This window comes from Thermobia domestica, chromosome 13 (assembly GCF_964235325.1).
Source record: "Thermobia domestica chromosome 13, izTheDome1.hap1.1, whole genome shotgun sequence".
NCBI lineage: Eukaryota > Metazoa > Arthropoda > Insecta > Zygentoma > Lepismatidae > Thermobia > Thermobia domestica.
This window is the reverse complement of record NC_137466.1, coordinates 34290458-34314406: the sequence shown is the minus strand read 5'-3', so window position 1 is coordinate 34314406 and position 23949 is coordinate 34290458. Positions and strand designations below refer to the sequence as shown.

At 36.5% G+C, this 23949-nt stretch overlaps 1 protein-coding gene across 1 annotated transcript in view; it reads left to right on the top strand.

The window, feature by feature from the left end:
- Positions 1-23949, top strand: part of LOC145668089 (uncharacterized) — a 428593-nt gene that overhangs the window by 348846 nt on the left and 55798 nt on the right. The window contains exon 5 of the mRNA XM_081735605.1: positions 16247-16410. Within this exon, the coding sequence (XP_081591731.1) occupies positions 16247-16410 (164 nt within the window). The remainder of the gene's footprint in view (positions 1-16246; positions 16411-23949) is intronic.

Here is a 23949-nt window from a genome sequence, read left to right as displayed (position 1 = left end):
ACGTAATACGAAAGAAAACAAATTTTAATATTCATAAATATGTAATTATTAACTTTCTTTAAAAAAATACAAAAATTAAATCAATATGTTTTAATTAACATTAAGAAAATTAACAGTTCGTCTGATTCCTTTATTTCCTAGCTTTCTTATATAATACAAAAATTAGATCAGAAGTACAAGAATCGTGAACAAGCGAAAAATCAATCCATGACGAGGTTAGGCAACAAGTGCCACAAACGCATTAAACTATTTAATTTAGATGAATAAATAAGATAGAGATAGAAAATATACAGATAAATGAGGTGAGATAAAGATAGAAGTGTAGGAAATGTATATATCTTGATTGGCGCTTAGTTTTCAGTGCCTAGCTTACTTTATATGTCGTAAATTGTGATTTTTACTATGTACACCTTGTCTCAAAAAGGTTGAGCGCATTCTTTATTGGTGTTTTGAGGCAAAAATTTTCTAAGTCCAGCTTCGGGTATCTTCGGGAAAAAGTAAGCCAGGTTCGAACCTCCAAGCCAGCCTTTGCAATCGGGAAAAAGTTTGCAGATGTGTTTTTCTTCTTTTAAATATAATAAGACTTGTTACCAAGTGTTTAAAAAAGCAACATTGATTGAAATACTTAATGATACAATATTTCGAAACCTTGCACATGCTTGTTTGTCATTTAGCTTTCCATACGTAATGGAACATTTAAATACGTTAAAGAATCTTTCCATATGTAAAAGAATGCTCAAAGTTAAGAAATAGAACATAATTATCGCCCGAGTACTAAAATAAAAGTCAAAGTAGAACAGAAACAGCGTTTGTAATGGATATGAATGTCATAATTATCTTGAGATCCTTTATACATCGCTAGAAGCTCAGTTCTAGAAGTCCTTGTGTTAGCTCATTGGTAAGCTGTCGGATTTCGAATCGTAAGGTTGTGAGTTCGAATCTCATCTGGGTCAATACTTTTCTTAAAATTATATTTTCCGCAATGCATGAAAAATTATATAAAATAATTACATTAAAATACATAAGTTGTTTATATATAACATAATAATTGCAGAACATAGTAATTATTATGTTTAAAATATAACATCTGAGATAATTTTCACAGTAGGTCGATATTATATATGAGGATGTAAATACAAGTTAAGGAACTCGTTCAATAGCAATAAATAAATCATGTAGTGTATTTATTTGCAGCTATTTGTCATATAGAGAGTAATTCTCAACATTCATAATATAGAATGTCATTTATGTTCTTGAAAAGTTATTCGATGCATAAACAGAGGGTATAAACAGAGAATCCAAAGTCGGAACGCTCGCAAAAAAATTCATGAACCCCAAAGGTCACGTGAGCAGACTGGAATTGTCCTTATGAAGCATGCCACAGCAGAAAGTCTTTACATAGATTTTCAATTCAATTCCTGATATATGCTTTTGCAGTGTGGAAGTGGTGATGCCTTGAGTCGCCCTCTCTCGCTCGCTCACTCTCTCTCTATTTATACAGAATATAAAAGTGGATTTATGTGTGTGTTTCAACATAACTCTGATATATCTAGAGCAATTTTAACTATATTTCTTACAGTCTGGAAAAAGAGTACTGTCGGGATACATATCAAAAATGCTAGAAACGGGTCGATATTATTATTGAATCCATAGTTTCGTGGTCGCTTAGGTGAATAGCTCTACTTTCAATTCAAGTCCAATTAAGCTCCCATTAGCACCCAGGGTGGTTACGTAGCGACATAAAGATATCGAAATCAACCGATATTAGAATCGAATCATAAGTTTTCAGCGCCGCTAAGAGTGCAGCATTTCCCATTAGTCCACATTAGTCCCATTGCCTAGAGGGCAACATATTTGCAGAGTGCAAATTTTAAAACTTGAATAATATTTTAATTTTTTCCGTATGAAAAAGTTAAAAATCATGAGCAAATGTACTATTTCACGAACAATCCTCTTTTACTATTCTAATATGTTTAATAATAGCGTAAGAAATGTAATAGTAATTCAGAACATGTTTCACAGTTGTTATTTTTTCTTACATAGTTGTAGCTGTAGCATGTAGTGAGTGGAATTTAACTGTAATAAATTCACTAATTAACCATATTCGAATTAAGTTTTATTTTTAAGTTCGGAATGAAGGGGCGGAGAAATATGGAGTTATTGGGGGCACCGAGCTTTTCTACATTTTACTTTCAAGATCTCCATTTTTCTTTTGTCATTTGTTCCTAATAAAAAAAAGTTCAGTCACTTTTGGATTGTCATAGGATAGTAGGAGTTGGATTTTGGGATGCAGCCTGTGAGATTCTAGAGGAGCTAACTGCTTGAAAAAATATTTTTGAATCATCTGTAACATATGAAATAAGGATATGTATCATAAAAAATTGAAAGTAACTATGTCTGCGTAATCATCACGGTCAAATTGCAAAGTCAAATGAATTGACGTTTGGTATATAATCAGGCTCCAATCCCAACTGGGAAGTTATCATACGCGTGTCACTTTCATTATAATACATATCCTTAGGGGGAGTAGAAGTCCGAATTTTTGCGAAAAATTTAGTATCTCACAAGCCGTTCAACTGAGAGCTGAAATTCAGCATATAACTCTTTATTAAAAATAAAGAGAATATGCCCTGACATTTTTTAAAATTGTCTTTTATGAGCGGGGGGACGGGGGTGCATTTTCTATATATTGGAAATTGGTAGTGGGTTGATTTGTAAAAATAATCGAAAACGATTGATATTAGTTGAGAAAAAAATCGAGTAATGCAAACTAAAGTTCTTTTTGAATTTTATACCCACTGCTTTCTATTTATAATTGCTGAAGCTGGTGTTTAATATATGGAGCGTTCCGAGCATAAGGCAATCAAGCCATAAAGTTAGAGAAAAATGGCCATAAAATTTGTATTCTAAACTTAATTACATGGGCATTTCCAATTAGTACGGCATGCTTAATTATATAGAAAATTAGTTTCTCTCTCTCTCTCTCTCTCTCTCTCTCTCTTTTTTTTTTTTTTTTTTTTTTTACGTTGGTCTACATTTCCTTGATTCGAAACTTTTAAATTTCACCCTATTTTCTACTGAAATGTGTCTGTAAGGCAACAAAGAAATAATTACATATGATAAATTTAAATTCATTTTAATTCGGAAGATGAGAAACACTTTGCCATTATATATCGTAAAGGTCAGACCCACCAGTATTGTAACAAAGAGGTGCTTGAGCCAATGACGGTAGAAATTCAAACTCCGATAAGTGATAATTTCACAGTCTTGTTTTATTACAAGTGTAATCTCTTTAGTCAATGGAGAGGAGGACGTGGGTCATCGGTCAGAGTTGATGTCGATGGGTTTTGGTGGGTCGGAGTTGGTCGCAATGGTTCAGAGTGGTTCATAGTTGGTGGTGGGTCAGAGTGGATCACGATGGTTGATGGGTCAGAGTGGGCCAATGGGTCATTTGGGTGGTGGGTCATAGTGGGTCATGGTGGGTCGTGGATCAAATTTTCATTGACCCACACCATCTCTGGTTAAAATTGTACTAAAGATAAGAGGCACCGAAGATGCATGTCGGCTATTATGCTCAAATTTTGCGCATGGATAGTACTCCACCAGAAAGCAATAAATCTGAAACGGTTCACGGTATGACCTCCTAGAACTCGAGATGTAGGGGTTTGTCTGATTGGCTAAATTAAGACGTCAATGATTTATCCTTCAACAACCAAGCTTTTAATGATCGTTTCCGTGGGGAAGTCAGAAGAACACGTGCCTAGTAATCGTAATATTGATAGTTCGCGTCCACCCCGGGGTATTTGTTTTGTGTTTTTTTGTTTCACCTAAATATAAACAAATCACACATATAGGCATTTTAACATATTTTGGGAGAGTAATTTTGTGGTTCGTTGGCGTTTCATCGCGTCTCTGCCGCTGGTAGTAAAGTTTTCAATATGGAAATTGGGCCATCACGGATCGTCGCTGCGGGGCCACCAATTTCTGGCGAGAGGTCAATAGTTGACCATCTGTAGTCCACCGACGCTTACAGCTTAGGGTAATGAACGATGTCCTTGCCTTGTAGACTTCATGACTACCGACGTCGGCAGTCAACTAGCTTTTAGTATTCCTTTACTAACCATCTATCGTTCATGTTTGTACACGGTGTTGTCATAATAATAATAATAATAATAATAATAATAATAATAATAATAATAATAATAATAATAATAATAATAATAATAATTATTATTATTATTATTATTATTATTATTATTATTATTATTATTATTATTATTATTATTATTATTATTATTATTTGTAGTAACAGTAGTATAATTGATGATAGAATAATTATTGTCTATGTATTGTCTAGGTAGGACTACACACAGGATTTGGCTCGTTTTGGTTCGACTTGACTCTAATCCGAGTCGAGTTGGAAGATATTTTTTGCGCCGAGTCCAAGAGTAGACCTCAAAGATGTCTGTTTCGAGTCGAGTCGAGTTTCAAAGAAAAGTCGTTCGTGCCCATCCCTACTAATGAGAGCTTAATTGGAGTTAAGCGAAATTGAAAGTCTCACTATTTATCTAAGCGACCCCGAAAACTATGAACCTAATATCGATCATTTTCTAGCAATCTTTTATATGTATCCCCCTCCCATTCACCATAGGTAACCCGACAGCACTCTTTTTGAAACTATAAGAAATGTGGTTAAAATTACTCTAGGCCAGTGGTTCTCAATCTAATTCCTATCACGATCCCCTTTTATCACACGCTCTTGCCAGCGACCCTTTTATAATTTGTTTTATAATAAGCTTGTGTGGGATTTTTAACATACCTATTTCTATAATAGTAGAATCCATTTTTTTTTTTTTTTTGTTTATAGTGAACAGTGCCATGGAAAATCATTGCCCGGGGCGAGAGTATAGTGCGATGTCACCGTATATATGAGTGACGTCGACAGACTAGCTACGAAGCGCCACCATGGTTGGCACGAAGCTCAATAACATTTTCAAAATAAACCCTACCTTTCCTTAATTTTGAGCACATTTTATTACGTTTTTCCTTCTATTTTACACATGTGCACATGCACTTTCCTAACTTGAGTAACACACTTCCTCCGAAATGTGTGGCCCCTCTTTTCGGCGCCCGGCACTGACAGTGGATACAGTAACTGTAATATCTATATTTCCAACGACGAAGGTGCTGGTTCAAGATGGATGTTAAACTCCTTCATTGAAGAGGCCATTAACGTATCCGATCTAAGCCCACAACTTCTTGACCAAATAATAGAATGATCATGCGACAAGTCTTTGCAACTGGTTTTCTGTAACGAAGACTTGGACAAGTTCTGCCTGATGAGGAGAGAAGAATATCCTGGTCTGGTGATTGCTGCTTTAAAAGTAATAATTCCATTTGCTATATCGTACTTGTGCGAAAGTGTTTTTTTTTTTTTTTTTTTATGGTAAACATTAAAACAAAGATAAGAAATCGCTTATCAGTTGAAAACGGCTTGATAATATTCGTCATGAAGATTGAACCGGGCATTGCTGCACTAGTGAAATTACACCATGCTTAGGTACCTCATTAGGTTTTAATTTTAATTGTATTTCAATGTGCAGGTTTTGTTTCATGTGTATTTTTCTGGTATTTCTATATACAGTTCTCATTAGTTTTATATCATACCTCTTTGATTTAAATTCATTTTTAAACAACTCTACTAACTAACTAACTCTATGGCCTATGGAACCCGGAGGTTCAATGCCGCGTTCAGAAAAGCTCTACACTGACTTCTATCCTTAGCCAATTGGATCCAGTTTCTACTTTGTATTCTTATCTCAGCGAGATCCATCTTAATATTGTCCTCCCATCTGCCCCTAGGTATTCCTAATGGTCGTTTTCCGTTTGGTCTTCCAGTCAAGACTTTCAAAGCGTTTCTACTTTCTTCCATTCTAGCTACCTGACCTGCCCACCTAAGCCTCCTAGACTTGACGACCCTAACAATGTTGGGTAACCGTATAAATTATGTAGTTCCTCGTTATGAAGTTTCCGCCATTCCCCATTCCCGTTCCTCTTGGGTCCGAATATTCGTCTAAGGATCTTGTTCTCAAATACTTTCAGTCTATGTTCTTCCCTCAGAGTAAGCGACCATGTTTCGCAACCATACAGAACAACAGGCATGATTATCGTTTTGTATATTTTAAGCTTCAAATTTCTCGACAGAATTCGCGACGACAAGAGACTTTGAACCGAATAGTAACACGAATTCTACACCCTTTGAAAATGTTCAGTAGACTTATTTTTTATTGTTCTTTACAGTGTGTATAAAAAATAAAAGTATGCCTATCAGAACAAAATTAAAAATAATATTTAAAAATAATTTCTGGTATTAGATTCTAACTATATTTATCTCTTCCGCTTATCTTCGCGATCCCCTAGGGGCCGCGACTCCCAGGTTGAGAAACCCTGCTCTAGGCATACATGAGTTATGATGGAACATACATACATACTCTTTTATATGTATAAATGCAGATAAGAGAGAGTTGAGAGAGAGCGATTAAGGAATTACCGCTCTCAATCTCTTCACTTTACTTTTGCGATTCGTGAATCTCTTACGTGACAGTTTGGGGCTAGCTAGTTTTTTGTCTTGAACCACGATCCGATTTTCGATATGCTCTACCTAAATGCTGTAATGCGAATATTGAGAAGTTATCTGCGATGAAAGTAGCTGCAAATAAATATATTACATAACTTATTTATTGCTATTACACGATTTTTTAAATTTGTATTCAATATTCACACATAACACACCGACGTTCTGTGAATACCTCAGATGTTATATTTTAAAGATAAGAATTACTTATGCCGTGAAATGATATGAATATATATATTCAACTGATATATACAACTGATGATATGAAAATATATATACAACTGATGAATTGTAATGTAACTATTTTACATAATTTTCATGCATTGAGGAAAGTAGAATATCATAAAGGAATCTCACCTGAACGGGTATCGAACTCACGATTTAAACGCTCGGTGGTGTACCACTGAGCTAACATGACCGCTTTTCGGAAGCTGCTTCTGAAATATAACTGAGCTCATACGTAAATGCTCTTTTCCGTATGGAAATCACAATGACGAAACGAGAGTGTGAATACATAGTCTCGAAATATTGTATCATTAAGTATTTCAATCAATGTTACTTTTTTCTACACTTAATACCATTTCAACATGTCTTATTATATTTAACAGAAGGAAAAACATATCTGTACATCTTTTCCCGATTACTAAGGTTGGCTTTGGAGGTTCGAACCAGCAGCTTTAGTTTACTGTTTTCCGAAGACACCCGAAGTTGGACTTCGAAAGTGTTCGTCTCAAAACAGCTATAATCATATCGCTCAATCTGTTTGGTATATGGTATATGTTTTTATACGTGTAAAGTCAGTATAACAATTCATTCTTTAAACAGCTTTTCGTATGTATTAATATTCCTTTAGAAAAACTGTTTTTATTATTATTATTACGCGCACCATTTTCAGATTTCTTTCGCGAGTCGTTGACCAAGTCGTTCGCCAGCCCCACAATAGGCTTGTCGTGCAAGTAACCAATCACACGTCAGGTACTAGCTTTTACCTATTGCTTTCTTCTCAGAACATTGGTAACTATGGATAGACGTACAGCAGTAATTACTTTATGGGAGTTTGAAGGTTATTCTGCAACTGCAGCTAGCAGGCGAGTAGGTGTCCCGGCCTCTACAGCAAGGCAATGGATTCGGAAATATGGTGCTACAGGTCAGACTGGTAATTTACGATCTCCTGGTCGTCCGCATGTGTCAACCGAAGCCCAAGATGCGAGATTAGTAAACGAAGCCCGGTTAGACCCACTAAGGACGTCTAGACAGATAAGGGAAGCTTCTCTCTTTCCTGGTAGTAAGCATACAGCTCTGCGAAGGCTTCGTCATGCTGGGTTACGTGGCCGTGTTGCTGCCGTGAAGGAAAAACTCTCAGACGACCACAAAATTACCGTCTCGCGTTTGCACAGGCGAATGTGGGTCTCAATTGGGAAAACGTAGTTTTCTCAGATGAATCCATATTCACAACATCAAAGGAGGGACGCCGTTTTGTGTATCGTCCGAGAGGCACCCGATATGACCATGGATATGTGGCTGCTTGCAATCGCAGTGGCCATGTATCTATTTTATGTTGGGGTTGGATTTCCTGTCGCGGAGCAGGACAGCTTCATAGAATTGAAGGACATCTGGACAATGCTCAGTACTTAGACATTATCAGTAATATCATGGTGCCATCTGTTTCAGCCTGATGGTGTAATTCAGTTCCAGCAATACCAGTCGCCAATACATAATTCCCGTGTGGTTCAGGAACGGTTCGCAGGGCATCCTGAGATTGATTTAATCGACTGGCCGCCTCGTGGAGCAGACCTCAATCTCATGGAAAATATGTGAGCAGAAATGAAGCGTACTCTAAGGGAAAGTTGGCCTGAGGCAGATCCACCAAGAACTCAGGATGACCTGTGGCATCTTGTTTCTGAAGCATGGCTGGAGGTAGGGGAAGGAGATAGATTTGTCACCCATGTAATAGATTCCATGCCCAGAAGAATGGAGCGTGTAATAAATTCAGAAGGGTCTTGGACACAATATTAATGACCCCGCCTTAACTCCCGAAAACAGCCCTTTTCAGGGCTACCTAAACTCTTCTGAAAATATTTCTAGAAGTAAACCACTCTTTGTATCCGATTTCTGTGCAATCCTACTAACAAAAGAATGATAATTAGCTGTAGGCTTTGAACTCAAGACCTCTTCAGTGGCAAGTCCGTACTCTACCAGTGAGCTAACATGAACACGTAAACCTAACCCGAAGAAACACGACTTTCAATTTCTGGTATTCGATGACAATGATGCTCATATACTTTGCAAATGTTGTATTCAACTTGGGATATTCTGCAACACACACACACACATAAACAAAGCGAAAGAGAGAGAGAGAGAGAGAGATGAATACACAAAAGCATATTCAACGTATTCGAATGAGACTCTAAGTAACGACATTCCGTTCTAAAGAGAATTTGTGTTTCTCCCCGTGACGTTAAGGGGACCGGGAAAAGCTATGTGTCTTGAAGCAGGATACGACTTTGGATACTCTGTTTATACACTTTCTATATCCGTAGGAATATACTGTATTTCACGAATATAAATAACATACTGTAATGGGAATATTGAGAAGTTAAATCTGTATGACAAATAGCTGCAAATAAATACACTACATAACTTATTTATTGCTATTAAACGATTTTCCTAACTTGTATTTAACATTCTGATATATAATAACGACCTACTGTGAAAATTATCTCAGATGTTATATTTTAAACATAATAATTACTATGTTCTGCAATTATTATGTTATATATAAACAACTTATGTATTTTAATGTAATTATTTTATATATTTGTTCATGCATTGCGGAAAATATAATTTTAAGAAAAGTATTGACCCAGATGAGATTCGAACTCACAACCTTATGATTTGAAATCCGACAGCTTACCAATGAGCTAACACAAGGACTTCTAGAACTAAGCTTCTAGCGATGTATAACGGATCTCAAGATAATTATGACATTCATATCCATGACAAACGCTGTTTCTGTTCTACTTTGACTTTTATTTTAGTACTCAGGCGATAATTATGTTCTATTTCTTAACTTTGAGCATTCCTTTACATATGGAAAGATTCTTTAACGTATTTAAATGTTCCATTATGTATAGAAAGCTAAATGACAAACAAGCATGTGCAAGGTTTCGAAATATTGTATCATTAAGTATTTCAATCAATGTTGCTTTTTTAAACACTTGGTAACAAGTCTTATTATATTTAAAAGAAGAAAAACACATCTGTAAACTTTTTCCCGATTGCAAAGGCTGGCTTGGAGGTTCGAACCTAGCTTACTTTTTCCCGAAGATACCCGAAGCTGGACTTAGAAAATTTTTGCCTCAAAACACCAATAAAGAATGCGCTCAACCTTTTTGAGACAAGGTGTACCTCGCGCCCAAACGTCTGGCGCCTAAACGGCTTTGCGCCCAAACGTCCGGCACCAAAACGTCCGCGCCCAAATGGCGGCGCCCAAACGTCCTGTCCCGGAAAATTTAATAGATTTTAACGGAAGTCAGGGTTAAACATCTCCAATACTAGGCAAGGCAACATACATCCGTATAATTGCATGCGAGGAGATCTGTTCAAAATTCATATCTGCCTGTATAACGTAATATTCTTATACGAAAGTTAAATATGGAGTAAATCCTAAACTTCTACAGTGTTCAGAATGTATACAACAGTTCATTAATCTCAGTAGAAACAATAGAAACTGGGCGAACTGATATTTTGAAGTTATACTTAATTTATAGGTATCCATGCGTGAGATTATCTATACAGCTTCATATGAACCATACATCACGCATGTTTCTTAAATATACGGTAGGAGTGCAATGAAATTCAAGTAACAAGATCCAAATTTGGAGAGCATGTCTTTAATTTTAATACATTGTTATTCCAAACCGTTACTTTTTAATTACCTTGAGCGTCTTCATGGGAGTGTCATTGGCTTATTCTGTTTTTCTGCAGGCTGGTTGGGTACGGTCTTCCGGTCTGTCAGCTGTATTTGGTTAAGGCTGATAACTAACTTTGGTTAAGGCGTGAAGAAAAGTATCCCCACGGAATGTAGAATTATTAAATTATTTTTAAATGATTATCCTACACATTATTCGAATTGTTATAAAATAGAAAGAATAGTTGATACTGCTGTTTGCATGTTTATCTGGTTCAGAATACTAAATTCCTTACCAATTTCAGTATAGCACTTGTAAATGCATATACGGTAGCCACAATGAAAACAGAGACAAAAGCGCATGTTTTTACGGTTGTGTATTTTAAAAAATGATCATATTTGTATCAATAATTGCTGGAATTGTGACTCAAGTCTTTATGTGCCACTAACTTATGCAGTGACAGAAGAAGGATGAAAAGCTTTCTTAAATACTAAAATTAATGGACCTAATATCTGCCGGAATGTGTTTGAAATTATTTGTTCCTTTAATGAGGCATTTCACGGCTCACTTTGATCACTGTAAATCATTTAAGACACAGCTATAAAGTCCGTGATAACCTTCAGCGATAACTTCGCTCTTTTGTATGTAGTTGAAACTGAAGAAAGAAGAGAAGCAGAGAGAAATATATATATATAAGAGAGAGAGACATGGGAACAATACTAGAAGAAATGGGATAATTACATTTTACGTTTAGAACAAGTAACAGTGTCATGTGTACATCCCGTGAAAAAGTGTGGTTTGTATGGCGTAATATTTTCTCTATTGAAACCGAAAGTGAGAATATACGATTTCTGATTTTAGTAGAGAGATTAGAGTGGAGATGGAATATATTCGTGAAACGCTTAATCCGGTTCCAAAGATCTACTTCTCGCTATCTATTACTGTTTTTACTTCATAAGGATCAGTGATAAAGCAGGAAGTAGTTAATTTCTGTCATTTTCGATTTTAATAGAGAGATTAGATTGGAAATGGAATATATCCCTGGGATGCTTAATTGATTACGGAAAACCTTTCCTTAGTATCTGTTATGATTTTTATTCTATGGCGATCAACGTTAAAACCGGCCGGTTGATTTCTTCCACTTCCGGTTTAAAAACGGGGTATCTATTTTTAGAACACCAAATCGATTCCAGAAAAAGCCGCTTCCCGTTATCTCTTATCGTTTTTGTATAACCTCTGGTTTAAGTAGCGAGTTAAGGATGAGGATGAAATGTATTCCTGGGAATCTTAATCGATTTCAGAAACTGCTTCTCTATCTGTTACTGGATGTTCCATATACGAGGGCTAGTCAAGAAAGACTTGGACTGATTTTTTTTTCTAGGCAATTTATTATTACTCAGCAACAGGCACATGATCCTTTTCAAAGTAGTCCCCGCCCATTTGAATGCACTTTTTCATTCGAGTCTTCCAATCCTCAAACACGTGTCGCAGGCCATTCTTTGAGAGGTCCTTCAAAACCGCCTCCGATGCCTTCAGAACCTCGGAATTATCGGAGAAGCGACGTCCACGCAGTCTGGATTTTAGGGCAGGGAATAGAAAAAAGTCGCACGGTGCGGTAGGCGTCTCCACCATCCTCAAACCTTTGCAACAGCTCCCTGCAAGTCTCCACTCGAACGGCCTTCTGGTCTGGTGTCAGGAGTCGCGGAATCCATCGCGCACACACTCGGCTTATGTGGAGGTGGTCATGCAAAATTTTCAAGGCACTGCCATGAAATATGCGTAGTGCGGCTGCCAGATCGTCGATACTGATGCGGCGATCTTCTCTAACAATGACTGCTGCCGTGTTAATGTTCACCTCAGTAACAGCTGACGCTGATACACCTGGTCCACCAGCTTTCGTGATTGTCATTCGGCCCTCTTTAAACTCTTTGAACCACCAGAACACGGTACTTCGTAGCAGAGCGTCATCTTTGTAGGCTGCTCTCAACATTCCTAGAGTTTCTGTTGCACTTTTCCCCAGGCGATAGCAGAACCGTATAGCTGCAAATTGTTCATCTCGTAATGACTCCATTTCTTCTATAGGCGACTTCTAGAGGCGGCGCAGAACATCACCTGCAATAAAAAGTCGTGGTTACCAAACATGCAATGATTCCTTAACAACATTTTATATATATGCACAGCAAGACCCACCCTACTTGTATGCCAAACTATGAAGCTCCAGCGTTAACAGAACTGCCGGGAAAAAAAATCAGTCCAAGTCTTTCTTGACTTGCCCTCGTACTTCACGATATCGCCTTTCTCTTTGTAGGATCAAACTCTGACAGAACTTTTTGGATGTGTAAACTGTTCATTTTTTAGTGCAAAATCACGTTGATAATATTTTGTAAAATATTCGAATATCAAGTAGGGTATTGGCTATAATCACAACAATGTATTGAATTTGTCTCTTATTTGATTGACTCCGTGTCCACCCTTGGTACCCAGGCTCACGTTCCATCTCTAACAAGTTCTCTGTGCTTTCTGGAAGACACATCCCGGATGTGTTGACTTTATCATCTCTTGGCCCCAGTCTTACATATGAAAACAAGAAGGCAGATATCTGAGTATGAAGCTAAGGAAGTTGGATGCTTGGTACTAAAACTAAATCAGACTCGCTAGTCTAACAGGACGAAGAACTTTTTGGCAGATGGCCTGTAGTTAGGTGTTCGTCAACATATCTGCTTCCAACGCTGTTATTCCTGTTGTCTTTCCAAACCAGAGTTCACTCTCTAACTGTTAAGGATACTTGGTCACGATCAGAATATTATTTCCAGTCCGATCTTGTCTTGTCTGAGTGTTCTGAATTTAGCTTCTAGCTCAGTTGTTCTCAACCGATGTTTTGCTACACACTGTGTCGCGAAATTTTAGAATTTCAAAATCATGAAGAATTTAATAATTTGTTAAAATCGAGACAAGCTGTATCAGTCAACACCTCCAGCTCAGTGCTATATAGAATTCGTTATAAAAACTGATTGGTTTCACCATTATAATAGATATTATTATTATTATTATTATTATTATTATTATTATTATTATTATTATTATTATTAAACAAATGTGTGGACGTTCAGTAAAGTGTGTTGTCTGTCAGAAAAGATTGAGAACCACTGTTCTAGCTCATGTATCGTTCGTAGCTCAGGGTTGGAATGGCCTGTTTCCTTCCCTTGGAGTTTAAAACTTACATATGGAGTCTGGAAAATAAAGAATTGGCGTGAATATTAGCCTCATTATATACGAATGTTTACTTGGATACATCAATTAATATTCATCTGATAATTATAGTGGTCTATAATTAAAAGAAAAAGTATATTTAATATGTAAACAATTTGTCAATATTCAAATGTTCTCTTCTTAATTTTAATGCTTGTAGTTTCAGCGACTTATTCGCCGTCAAAGCAGTTACGAAGGTCGAGTCTCTGATAAGATTAACAGAAGGAAATTCTCTTTTGTATGAGAAGAAAAGTTGTTCCCATAAAGCTTGTTTTAATATTTTTTATCAACAGTTGCAAAGTCATATGGTCTGGTTGCACCTTCCTTTTTTTTAAGTTATAGAAGAAAATAAACTATTTACGTGACTCACTCGTGATGTTTTTGTCTGTTAATAAGATTATCTCAGATTATTTCCCATTTTTTAATTTAAATTTTCGTAACAAGGACAAATACTTTACTGCTGACGTCCCCATTAAACACTATGATGAAAGGATCAGTCAATCCTTATTTATCAGCTTTTTATGAGAAGTGCAGGAATAAACTTATTTTATTTTGTGCATCATATCTTGTGTGTAATTAATCTGTAATGAATAACAGAGCACCAATTTCAAAAGTGAAAAGTATGGCTGATCAGGTAATGAACTGGATAGCATAGTAGTTAGCATCAAGTTTGAGATCCGGGCTCGATTTTTGATCCAGTAGTACTTTCTGAAATTCGTTACTGTAGTGTCGAGAGCCTTTTTTTCTACCTTTTTAGTGATTCAGTGATTGATTTCCCTCCTTATTACTGTTTATAGGGAATTGGTTTCGTAATCAATACTTCATCAGGTAGTTAGTACCCAATGGCTTGGTTATCATATACGACAAAGTTACGAATCATATTTATTCATTTAATTCCATTATATTTAACATCATTCGTGTAACATATCATTGTAATAATCGTTCATTATATATTAACCACACTAACAAAAATGTATTACTCCTATGTCCAACCAAAACTGGAATATCCTTCTGTGATCTAGAATCCATCACAACAGCAATACTAATACCAACTGGAAAAAATCCAATCTAAATTTATCAAATACTTGGCATACACTATCTGGATAACTGGAATCTACCCATCTTATGGAAACTAACATTAGTAGACAGACAGCTTCTGTATCCGTACACTTGAACAAAGATGAAACGGGATAGATCTAATTTTTCTCCACAAATTAGTACAAAAGAAGTTTAATTGTACGGATCTGATATCGACATTAATTTTTCATGTCCCGACACTTAAAACTCGTGCAGATAGCTCTGACCTGTTATATATATATATATATATAAAGTCACCAATCTGGAGAATATGCTCTTCTTACAACAAAATATGTGTCAACCACAAAGAAATTGACATCTGTAGTATGAATTATACAGAAATACTGTTGTAAATTATATGAACTGTACAGAAATACTATTAAGAAAGCTATTGTAAATTTATTTTGTAATACACCAACACTATAATTGGGCTTATGCCTGTTGTGTTGATAAATAAATAAATCAAGTAAATGAATATTGTCCACCCGACAATCGTACAGACTTATCCGCCGTTTAACGGACTAGAAAGGGCGGTAGCGGTACGATGTTGCCACGTATCGGTAAGTTCCAACGCTAAGTCTGTAGTGGCTAATATCCACAATTACATTCCGAAAGAAAAAAGGATGATACAGTACAGTACTTCCAAAGTCATAGTATAAGATATCTGTTTATATACACTATTAAGCACTCAAATTCAACATTTTTAGTTTAGAATTAGGAATTTCAAACTGAATCGGCTGGTCCAGATTTTGACCATTGCTCTCGACAGCAATTAAATAGAAGTCCGTAAAACTAAGGAGGAGTGTACACTTTTACCTTAATATATCCGTTATTATTTTTCTAATTACCCGTGCCGAGTTTTATATTAGCAGAATCCATTAGAACGCAATTAACATACATTCATCTTTCGTTAATAACATAATTTACTTACATACATTATGCGTGTACATCAGCCAACTCTACACGATATGTGGAGCTTTCTTGACGACTTAACGTGGGATTGATATGTCTGAAATTATATTCATGTTCAAAAAGATGTTTTGAAAGACGTGAAGAAGCTGGATTCGTAATTGGTATGACAAAGGTGTCTGTGAGGTGCTGAAATTATCAGTATTAAAACTACGAGTACTTTAATATTATTGAACTGTTTACATATTGTTCTTTGCGTTCTGACTTTTATTTAACCAGTAAGATGTAACTATGGAATATTAAGGGAATAAATTAACATAAAACCAATAATGAAAAAAAGTTCTGTCTTTGACATTTGAAGGTTCTGTTTGGTTCTTTATCATTAATTGTATCAATTAGCTTTTTGTGTTTGAAATAATCTGTTTGTGGAATATAATGGAAGTGATCAATTTGCTTTCTTTTCCAGTCTTCGACAGGGCAAAGGCACACCTCGCCCCCACACCCTCAGTATACGCAACAAGATAGTAGTTCGCTCTCCGCAGATGGAGAAAGTGGCGCAGAAGATGGCATCAGTTGAGTCCATCGGCAGTTGCTCTTTAGATGCTGATGTTACAGCAAGTGAATCTTCAGGTAAGGAAGAAATTTCCATATGATTGAGTGTTAGTAACAAAGTAGAATAAATAAATAAACGCAGGAAGGCATTATGATCAGAATGAAAGAAACTTTATCATGTTAGCTTTCCAGGATTCTTTTGTAATAGCAAATTTCAGGTGTTTACCACAGGTTAACGTTATTAATGAAACTAAACATTAAACTGAAATTTAATTTATTATTATTATTAACCAAAGCTGAAAGTTTATTCTTGTACTCTAAACAGTAGATGAGTTTAACTGATTGATTGTTATATATGTCCTGAAAAAATTACCGAGGGTTTTACGGATCTGGAGATACAGTCCGCAGCAAAAAACTGCAACATGAGCATGTAATTTTATTGTGAAACGACGAAGTCTTTTGCTCCAAAATAAGTGTGCGTGGGAGGACGCCGATGTTTCTCCTGACATGATTCGTGCCACTTAGACGTCATGTTGATTCCCTGCGCTGTACCATTCGTTATGCACTTCTGCCAACGATGAACCAAAGCCTGCATGCCGCGCTTGTAAAAATCGGAACCAGCTGAGGCTAACCACTTCCTTATAGTTTTCACAACAGCTTCCGAGTCTTGAAAATGTTCGCTACATTCAGCTTTGTACACAATTCGCTGGTCGTTATCCGGCGATCAATACGGATGAGTTGATCAAGACGCTCTTCATTGCGAGAGATGACAGCTGTGCAGGGTCGACCGGGCCGTAGCTTGTCATGAACACCCTTTGCACCACCTTAAATGCCGTACCCATCGCCTCACATTGCTCACGTCTATTGTATCATTCTCATAAACCTCTACCAAGCGTCGATGAATTTCAATCGGCACAATTCCTTCAGCAGTGAAGAATCCAATCACACATCGTTGTTTTATACGTACGTCCATATCAGGCTAAATTTTGGAACACTCGTATGCTGGCACCAACCGCTGCAGAACAACGGGACCAGCTGAAAATAAAAGAGGAAGGTTCAAGCATTAGCACTACACCGATATCTGGCACGGACAAAGTCAACACAAAAAATAGGATGTATTAATTTCGGAATGACCCTCGTATATACCAGTTTTTTTGTTTTGTTTTGTTTTGTTTTGTTTTGTTTGTTCAGCTAATGCAAGTGGTGGTGTTTGATATGACCATAATTCTTGCACGAAATCGAAATTTACGATTTCAAAATATTCCTAATGAAAGCCCATACGACATTTTCATTCTCTATCGATGCAGAGCTTCAAGCTTTAAAGTAAAATAGTGATGTACAATCATAGTAATACGTCTTGCGAATAAAATCAGAAAAATAAACACATTTACATTTATTAAATAAGTGCAGTCTTGTTCAGCAGTGTGTTTATTTTTCTCAAAATAGTGATGTGTTCACTGAATAATAGTTCATAAATTAGTATCTCATGTATCATTTTTGTATGTGCAGCCTTATTCTTACGGTACTAAATACAGTTGAATCTTAACGTTTTATTTTTGTCTTATGTAGTTGTTTTGTGTTCATTATGTATGTATGTTATTTACTTGAGAGTTTATAATAATGCACTACTGCATGCATCTGCAATATCATTTACATATTGTTTGTAATGATTTGAAATTGTGTGAAATTGCTGGTATCAAAGTAGTAAGTTAATTTGATCCTAACAAAATAATTAAGTTTTTCTTTTACGTAAGTAATTAGAAGTTCTGCTAAGAAAGCTTAATTTAATATTAACTTTTGAAATGTAGCCTGACGGACAGACTTGCAGTAGATTAAAAATAAATGTTCGGAGCACATGTCATTCTGTTCTTTCTCATTAAATGCATTAAGAAGTGGGTAAGACAGAGTTACATTTTAAACTCAATCGTACTGTTACGTTAATAGGGCCGCGGTGGCTCAGTGGTAGAGCGTTTACCTCTGGTACATGGGGTCCCTGGTTCGATCCCAGCTCGCGCCAAGTGAACTTTGTGGTGGACAAACACCGTGTGCATGGGTTTTCTTGGAGTTCTGTCGTTTCCTCCCACTTTCTTCGTTCCACCATGTCTTTCATTTCTCATCATCACCGTCTTCTAAATCCTACCCGGCATAATCGTGGGACGTAAAACTCAAAGTTACGTTAATAACGGTTCAGTGCTTACTATGTGTAGAAAACCGTGTCGTAGAATTATCCGTTCGGCATCTGTGGCCATTTTAGCCCGTCACGTGTGAGGATGAATCCCTTGGCGGTCAACTATCCGAGGAAGTGGGGAGGAAAGCACCTTGACGATAGGTACCATCCCGGCATTTTCCTTATATGCATTAGGAAAACTTAGGAAAAACCTCACTCAGGATGACTGACTGGAAAAGGCTTTTATACCTTTTTGATCTAGTGTCCCCATCGGAATTCATGCATAAGAAGTGTTTGATACATTAAGCACTGGTGATAAGGTTAATGAAACTAAGATTTTAATTAAAACAGGAAGGAAACTGGGTTTTACACTATGACAAGAAATTATGTTCTTACGAATATGGTTGAAGAATAAGAAAAGAACGTTAATAAAGTATAATCTTTTATCTTTTTTGTTAAGACTGATAATCTTGACGTTTTGATGATTGAAACTCGATATAGAGAGAAGCCGAAAAGTATCCTAAACAATGGATCTGTTTTCAAACTTTTTCTCTTGAGATTTCAGGCATCGCTGCTAATGGTGTGAGAGACTATAATTCTTTCGACGTAGAAAGAAGTGGGCTGATACCCGAGCCAGTCGAAGACATATTTCTGGAGTTTTCAATTGAATATTTTCTTTCGTAGTGCGCTCTTTAACGAGGCCAAACAGACAATTACTCAAGTCCAAGTTAGATTAAATGGGAAAACTAGAGCAGAATTTTGCAGAAGATTTCGGTCCGAGATACTGCTATCAAATGAATTGCAGTGGTTAGGTGGAACTGCATTGTTATGAGGAATAATGAACATTTTCCGATTTATTTATTAACTTTTTTATTTTTCTTACGGAGATTGTCAACTATATGAAGTAATATATTAATAGTAGTGTTTATGTTTACGTTCTTAAATGTTCGCCATTTACTTAACTGGTAATGGACTGTCTTCTAACAATGGAAACTTCCAATACTTGTTTTTAGTTTTTATTATACCTTACTAATTGCTGGTTTTTAACTAACACTTAAGATAAACCACAAAGTACATATAATAACTTCACTGTGTTCATTGCACTTAAATAACAAACTTAACTTCAAAATTATGGAAGAAATGTTCGTGCCTCGTGCCTTATGCACCGCCTCTCTTCAACACTTTCCATCTTGAATAACAAATGAAATCTAAAATTCGTAAAAACAGTGTTTCCAGTTCTTAAAAATATTACTACATAATATAAGACTTAACATGCCGCCCGCCAAAAAAGGGCTAGTGACCTTTTTTTTAAAAAAAAGAAAAGGAAACAAACTTTACATAACAACAAATAAAATAGACTGAAACAGGAAATAAATATACTGTAACATGAATGACATTACGATTCATCATTATTTGGTAAAACACAAAGTCCTCTAATTGAGCGTTTATATAAACCATTGGAAGTTTTAACAGTAGCCACTCGAACCAAACCGTCAGGTCCAGAATGCACTTCAGTGATAACTCCCAATTTCCACGATAGAGGAGGTAGCTTATCTTCTTTGAGAACCACCAATTGACCTGGCTGTATGTTGGCACAGCTTCTCTTCCACTTATTTCTTCCTTGTAGTTGTGACAAATATTCCATATACCATCTTCTCCAAAACTGTTGAAATTGTTGTTGGATCCTTTGCCATCTTTGAATTGAACTAATCTTCTCCTGATGTAAGTCACGTTCTGGTAGTGCTGTCAATGGTTGACCAATAAGAAAATGACCAGGAGTTAATGCTACTGGATCATTAGGATCATTGGATAATGCTACAAGAGGTCTCGAATTTAAGCAAGCTTCTATTTGTGTGATTAATGTTGTTAATTCTTCAAACGTGAGATATGACATTCCCATGACTCTTCTTAAGTGGTATTTAAAGGACTTAACTGCAGCCTCCCAAAGACCACCGAAGTTGGGCGAATATGGCGGAATAAAATGCCATTGGATTCCTTCAGTAGTTGCAAAATTCTTGATCCTTTCTTGATGGTCAGCTGTATGCAACAACTTTGCGACTTCTTGAAGTTCCTTGTTGGCACCAATGAACGTAGTTCCATTGTCGCTATAGATATGCTTGCATTTACCTCGACGAGATATGAATCTTCTCAAAGCAGCTAAAAATGCCTGACTAGTAAGATCACTCACAACTTCGAGATGGGTAGCCTTTGTTGCTAAACACACAAACACTGCAATGTAGCACTTCACCTTTGTTTTTGACTTTCTGGTACCAGTTTTGATGTAAATAGGACCGGCAAAGTCAATTCCAGAATTTGTGAAAGGTCTTGTTAGTTCTACTCTATGTTTTGGTAGTTGTCCCATTAATTGATCTGGTCCAGACGCCTTTAATCTTTGACATGTAATACACCTTCTAATAACTTTCTTGATGGCATTTTTACCATTAGGTATCCAATACCTTTGCCTTAGTGATGCTAGCATTAACTGACATCCAGAATGTAGCAATCGCCTATGTTCATGTTCCATAATTAGTCTTGTTAGGTGGTGATCTGGTGGTAGAATAATTTGATGTTTAGCATCAAATTCAAGTTCAGACATTTTTAATCTTCCACCAACTCTTAGTAATTGTTGATCACATATGAAAGGATTGAGAGACAAGAGTTTGCTCTTATTGCTAACTCTTCCACTTTCTTTAAGATTAGCCATTTCCTTAGCATAAACTGAGTTTTGAACTTCTCGTATTAGTCTGATTAAAACTTCTTCAATTTCTTCCAAAGTAAGAGCGTCTACATTTCTTCTTGATGCTTCTACTTTAGCATTCTTGGAAAACCGCATGCAATAAGCCAAAACTCTCTGAAGTTTGTTCAAAGTAGAGAATCTTTCGATCATACTATTATCTTGAGTTGTTACTAAGTAACTTGATTTTAATTTCTTCTGTTCTGGAATCTCTCTGAGTGGGGCAGGCTCTGTCTTAGGCCAATCAAGTGAAGAACTCTGTAACCATTGAGGACCGTTCCACCATAAATTATTATGTATTAACTTGTCAGGACTTGTTCCTCTTGATATAATATCCGCAGGATTGTCACTTGAAGCGACGTGTCTCCATTCTCCTCCCACTTCTTGTACCTCAGCGACTCGATTGCCAACAAATGTTTTCCATCTATTTGGACTTGCCCTTAACCATGCTAAGACCACCATAGAATCTGTCCACATATACACCTGGGATATTCGTTGTTTTAATGCCTTAGTTACCTTTTTGACAAGTTTTGCTGATAACACTGTCGCACATAACTCTAAGCGAGGCAGGGAAATCTTTATGGGAGCCACTTTGGACTTAGCACATAATAGCTTCGAAGTAACTTGACCATCTTTGTTGACGGATCTTAAATACACACATGTCCCATAAGCCTTTTCTGAAGCGTCTGAGAAAGCGTGAACTTGAATGTCTATCAAGGTACCCGACTGAAGAACCATTCTGTCTACACTGATATCTGATAATGAAGGAATGAATTCAAGTACTGTCTTGCATCTTTGCTGTAGTTCTTTAGGAAGTGTTTCATCCCACTCCAATCTTGCTTGCCATAGATCTTGAAGAATTATCTTATATACGATTGTTATTGGACTAACAATTCCCAACGGATCAAAGATTGAAGCAATAATGCCCAACATCTTGCGTTTTGTTAAATTATTATTCGACCTTTGATTTAGAGTAAATCCATTCATCACTTGAAGTTAATCAGTTGCTGGATGCCAAAGTAATCCTAATGTTTTGATTTGACCCTTATCGTCTAAGCGTAATGGAAGTTGTGTTTCTCTCAATTCTTCAGAGATGGATTCCAATAACTCAGTACTGTTGGAACACCACTTTCTTAGCAAAAAACCACCCTTTTGTAGCATTTGTATTAATTCCTCCTTTATCTTTAAAGCTTCCTCCAAACCTTCAACCCCTGAAATACAATCGTCAATATAGAAGTCATTCTTGAGAATTTGTGCTGCCTTCGGATATTCACAAGCTTCTTCTGCACTTAATTGCTGGAGACAGCGAGTAGCAAGGAAAGGCGCTGAGGCTGTTCCGTATGTGACAGTCTTTAACTCATATACCTTAATGGGTTCTTCTTCTGATCTTCTCCACAAGATCTTCTGGAATTTACAGTCACGCTCATCAATCAAAATCTGTCGATACATCTTCTCTATATCTGCAGTAAAAGCTATAGGATAGGTGCGAAATCTTAATATAATTGACTGCAAATTGTCTTGCACAGTTGGACCAACTTTGAGAACATCGTTCAGTGAAATGCCACTAGTTGAGCATGCGGATGCATCAAATACTACTCTAGTCTTCGTAGTAGTACTAGCTTCCTTAATCACTGGATGATGAGGCAAGTAATATCCTTGAGTAATATTAGAGCTGCCTTCCGCTTCCTTCATATGTTCCAAAGCTTCATACTCTTCAAGGAATGCCACATAATCTGTGCGTAACTTGGGGCATCTATTTAACCTTTTTTCTAGTTGTTGTAAACGCTGAACAGCTGTCTTATAAGAATCACCTAACTGGGTCACTTCTTGTTTGAATGGCAGTCTCACTATAAAGCGTCCTGTTGAATGTCTTCTAGTGTTTGCGATAAAATGTTCTTCGCACTCCCTTTCTTCTTTGGATAGAGGAGTTTCTTGAATATCTTCTATTTTCCAAAACTTCTGCAGCTGATGGCTTAAATCATCGTTGTTGTGCAAAAAGAATGTTCGATGTTCTGGCGTGAAGTTGTTGTGCTTTGGCGTCTGATATTGTCCTGAAACTATCCATCCTAACTCTGTATTTTGGAGAACTGGAAACGCTCCTGGACGCACCTGTTGTCCTGCTTTGAGTAGACTAAAGAAAATTCCAGCACCTAACAACAAATCAATCTTACCAGACTTGTTGAAATTAGGATCCGCTAACTGTAAATTCGGTGGAAAGTTCCATTCTTTAATGTCAATATCAGCATCAGGTAAATTTCCCGCTATTTTGGGCAATACAAAACACTCAACATCTACACTAAAATCACTTACAGCAGAGAATACTTGTAACTTACTTCCGTATTTAACGTTGCAACTTACATTATTAATACCTTGTACAGGAACATTGATAGGACATTTCTTTAATTTTAACCTTTGAATGAGAGATTCTGTTGCAAAATGAGATTGGGAACAACTATCAAGCAAAGCCCTAACCATATGTAATTTACCATTGCAATCTTTAACTTGAACAACTGCAGTTGAAAGTAAAACACGCACATTACTTTTAGGCTTCACAGAGCAATAAGTACTAGTATTAACAACTTCCTGTCCTTGAGACACTGACTTTTCCTCTACAGGTTCCGTAACAGAATCATTTTCAACACTGGCAGCATGATTAGGCTGTGATTTCTTAAAATCACTATGCAATAACGTGTGATGCTTGAGATTACATATTTTG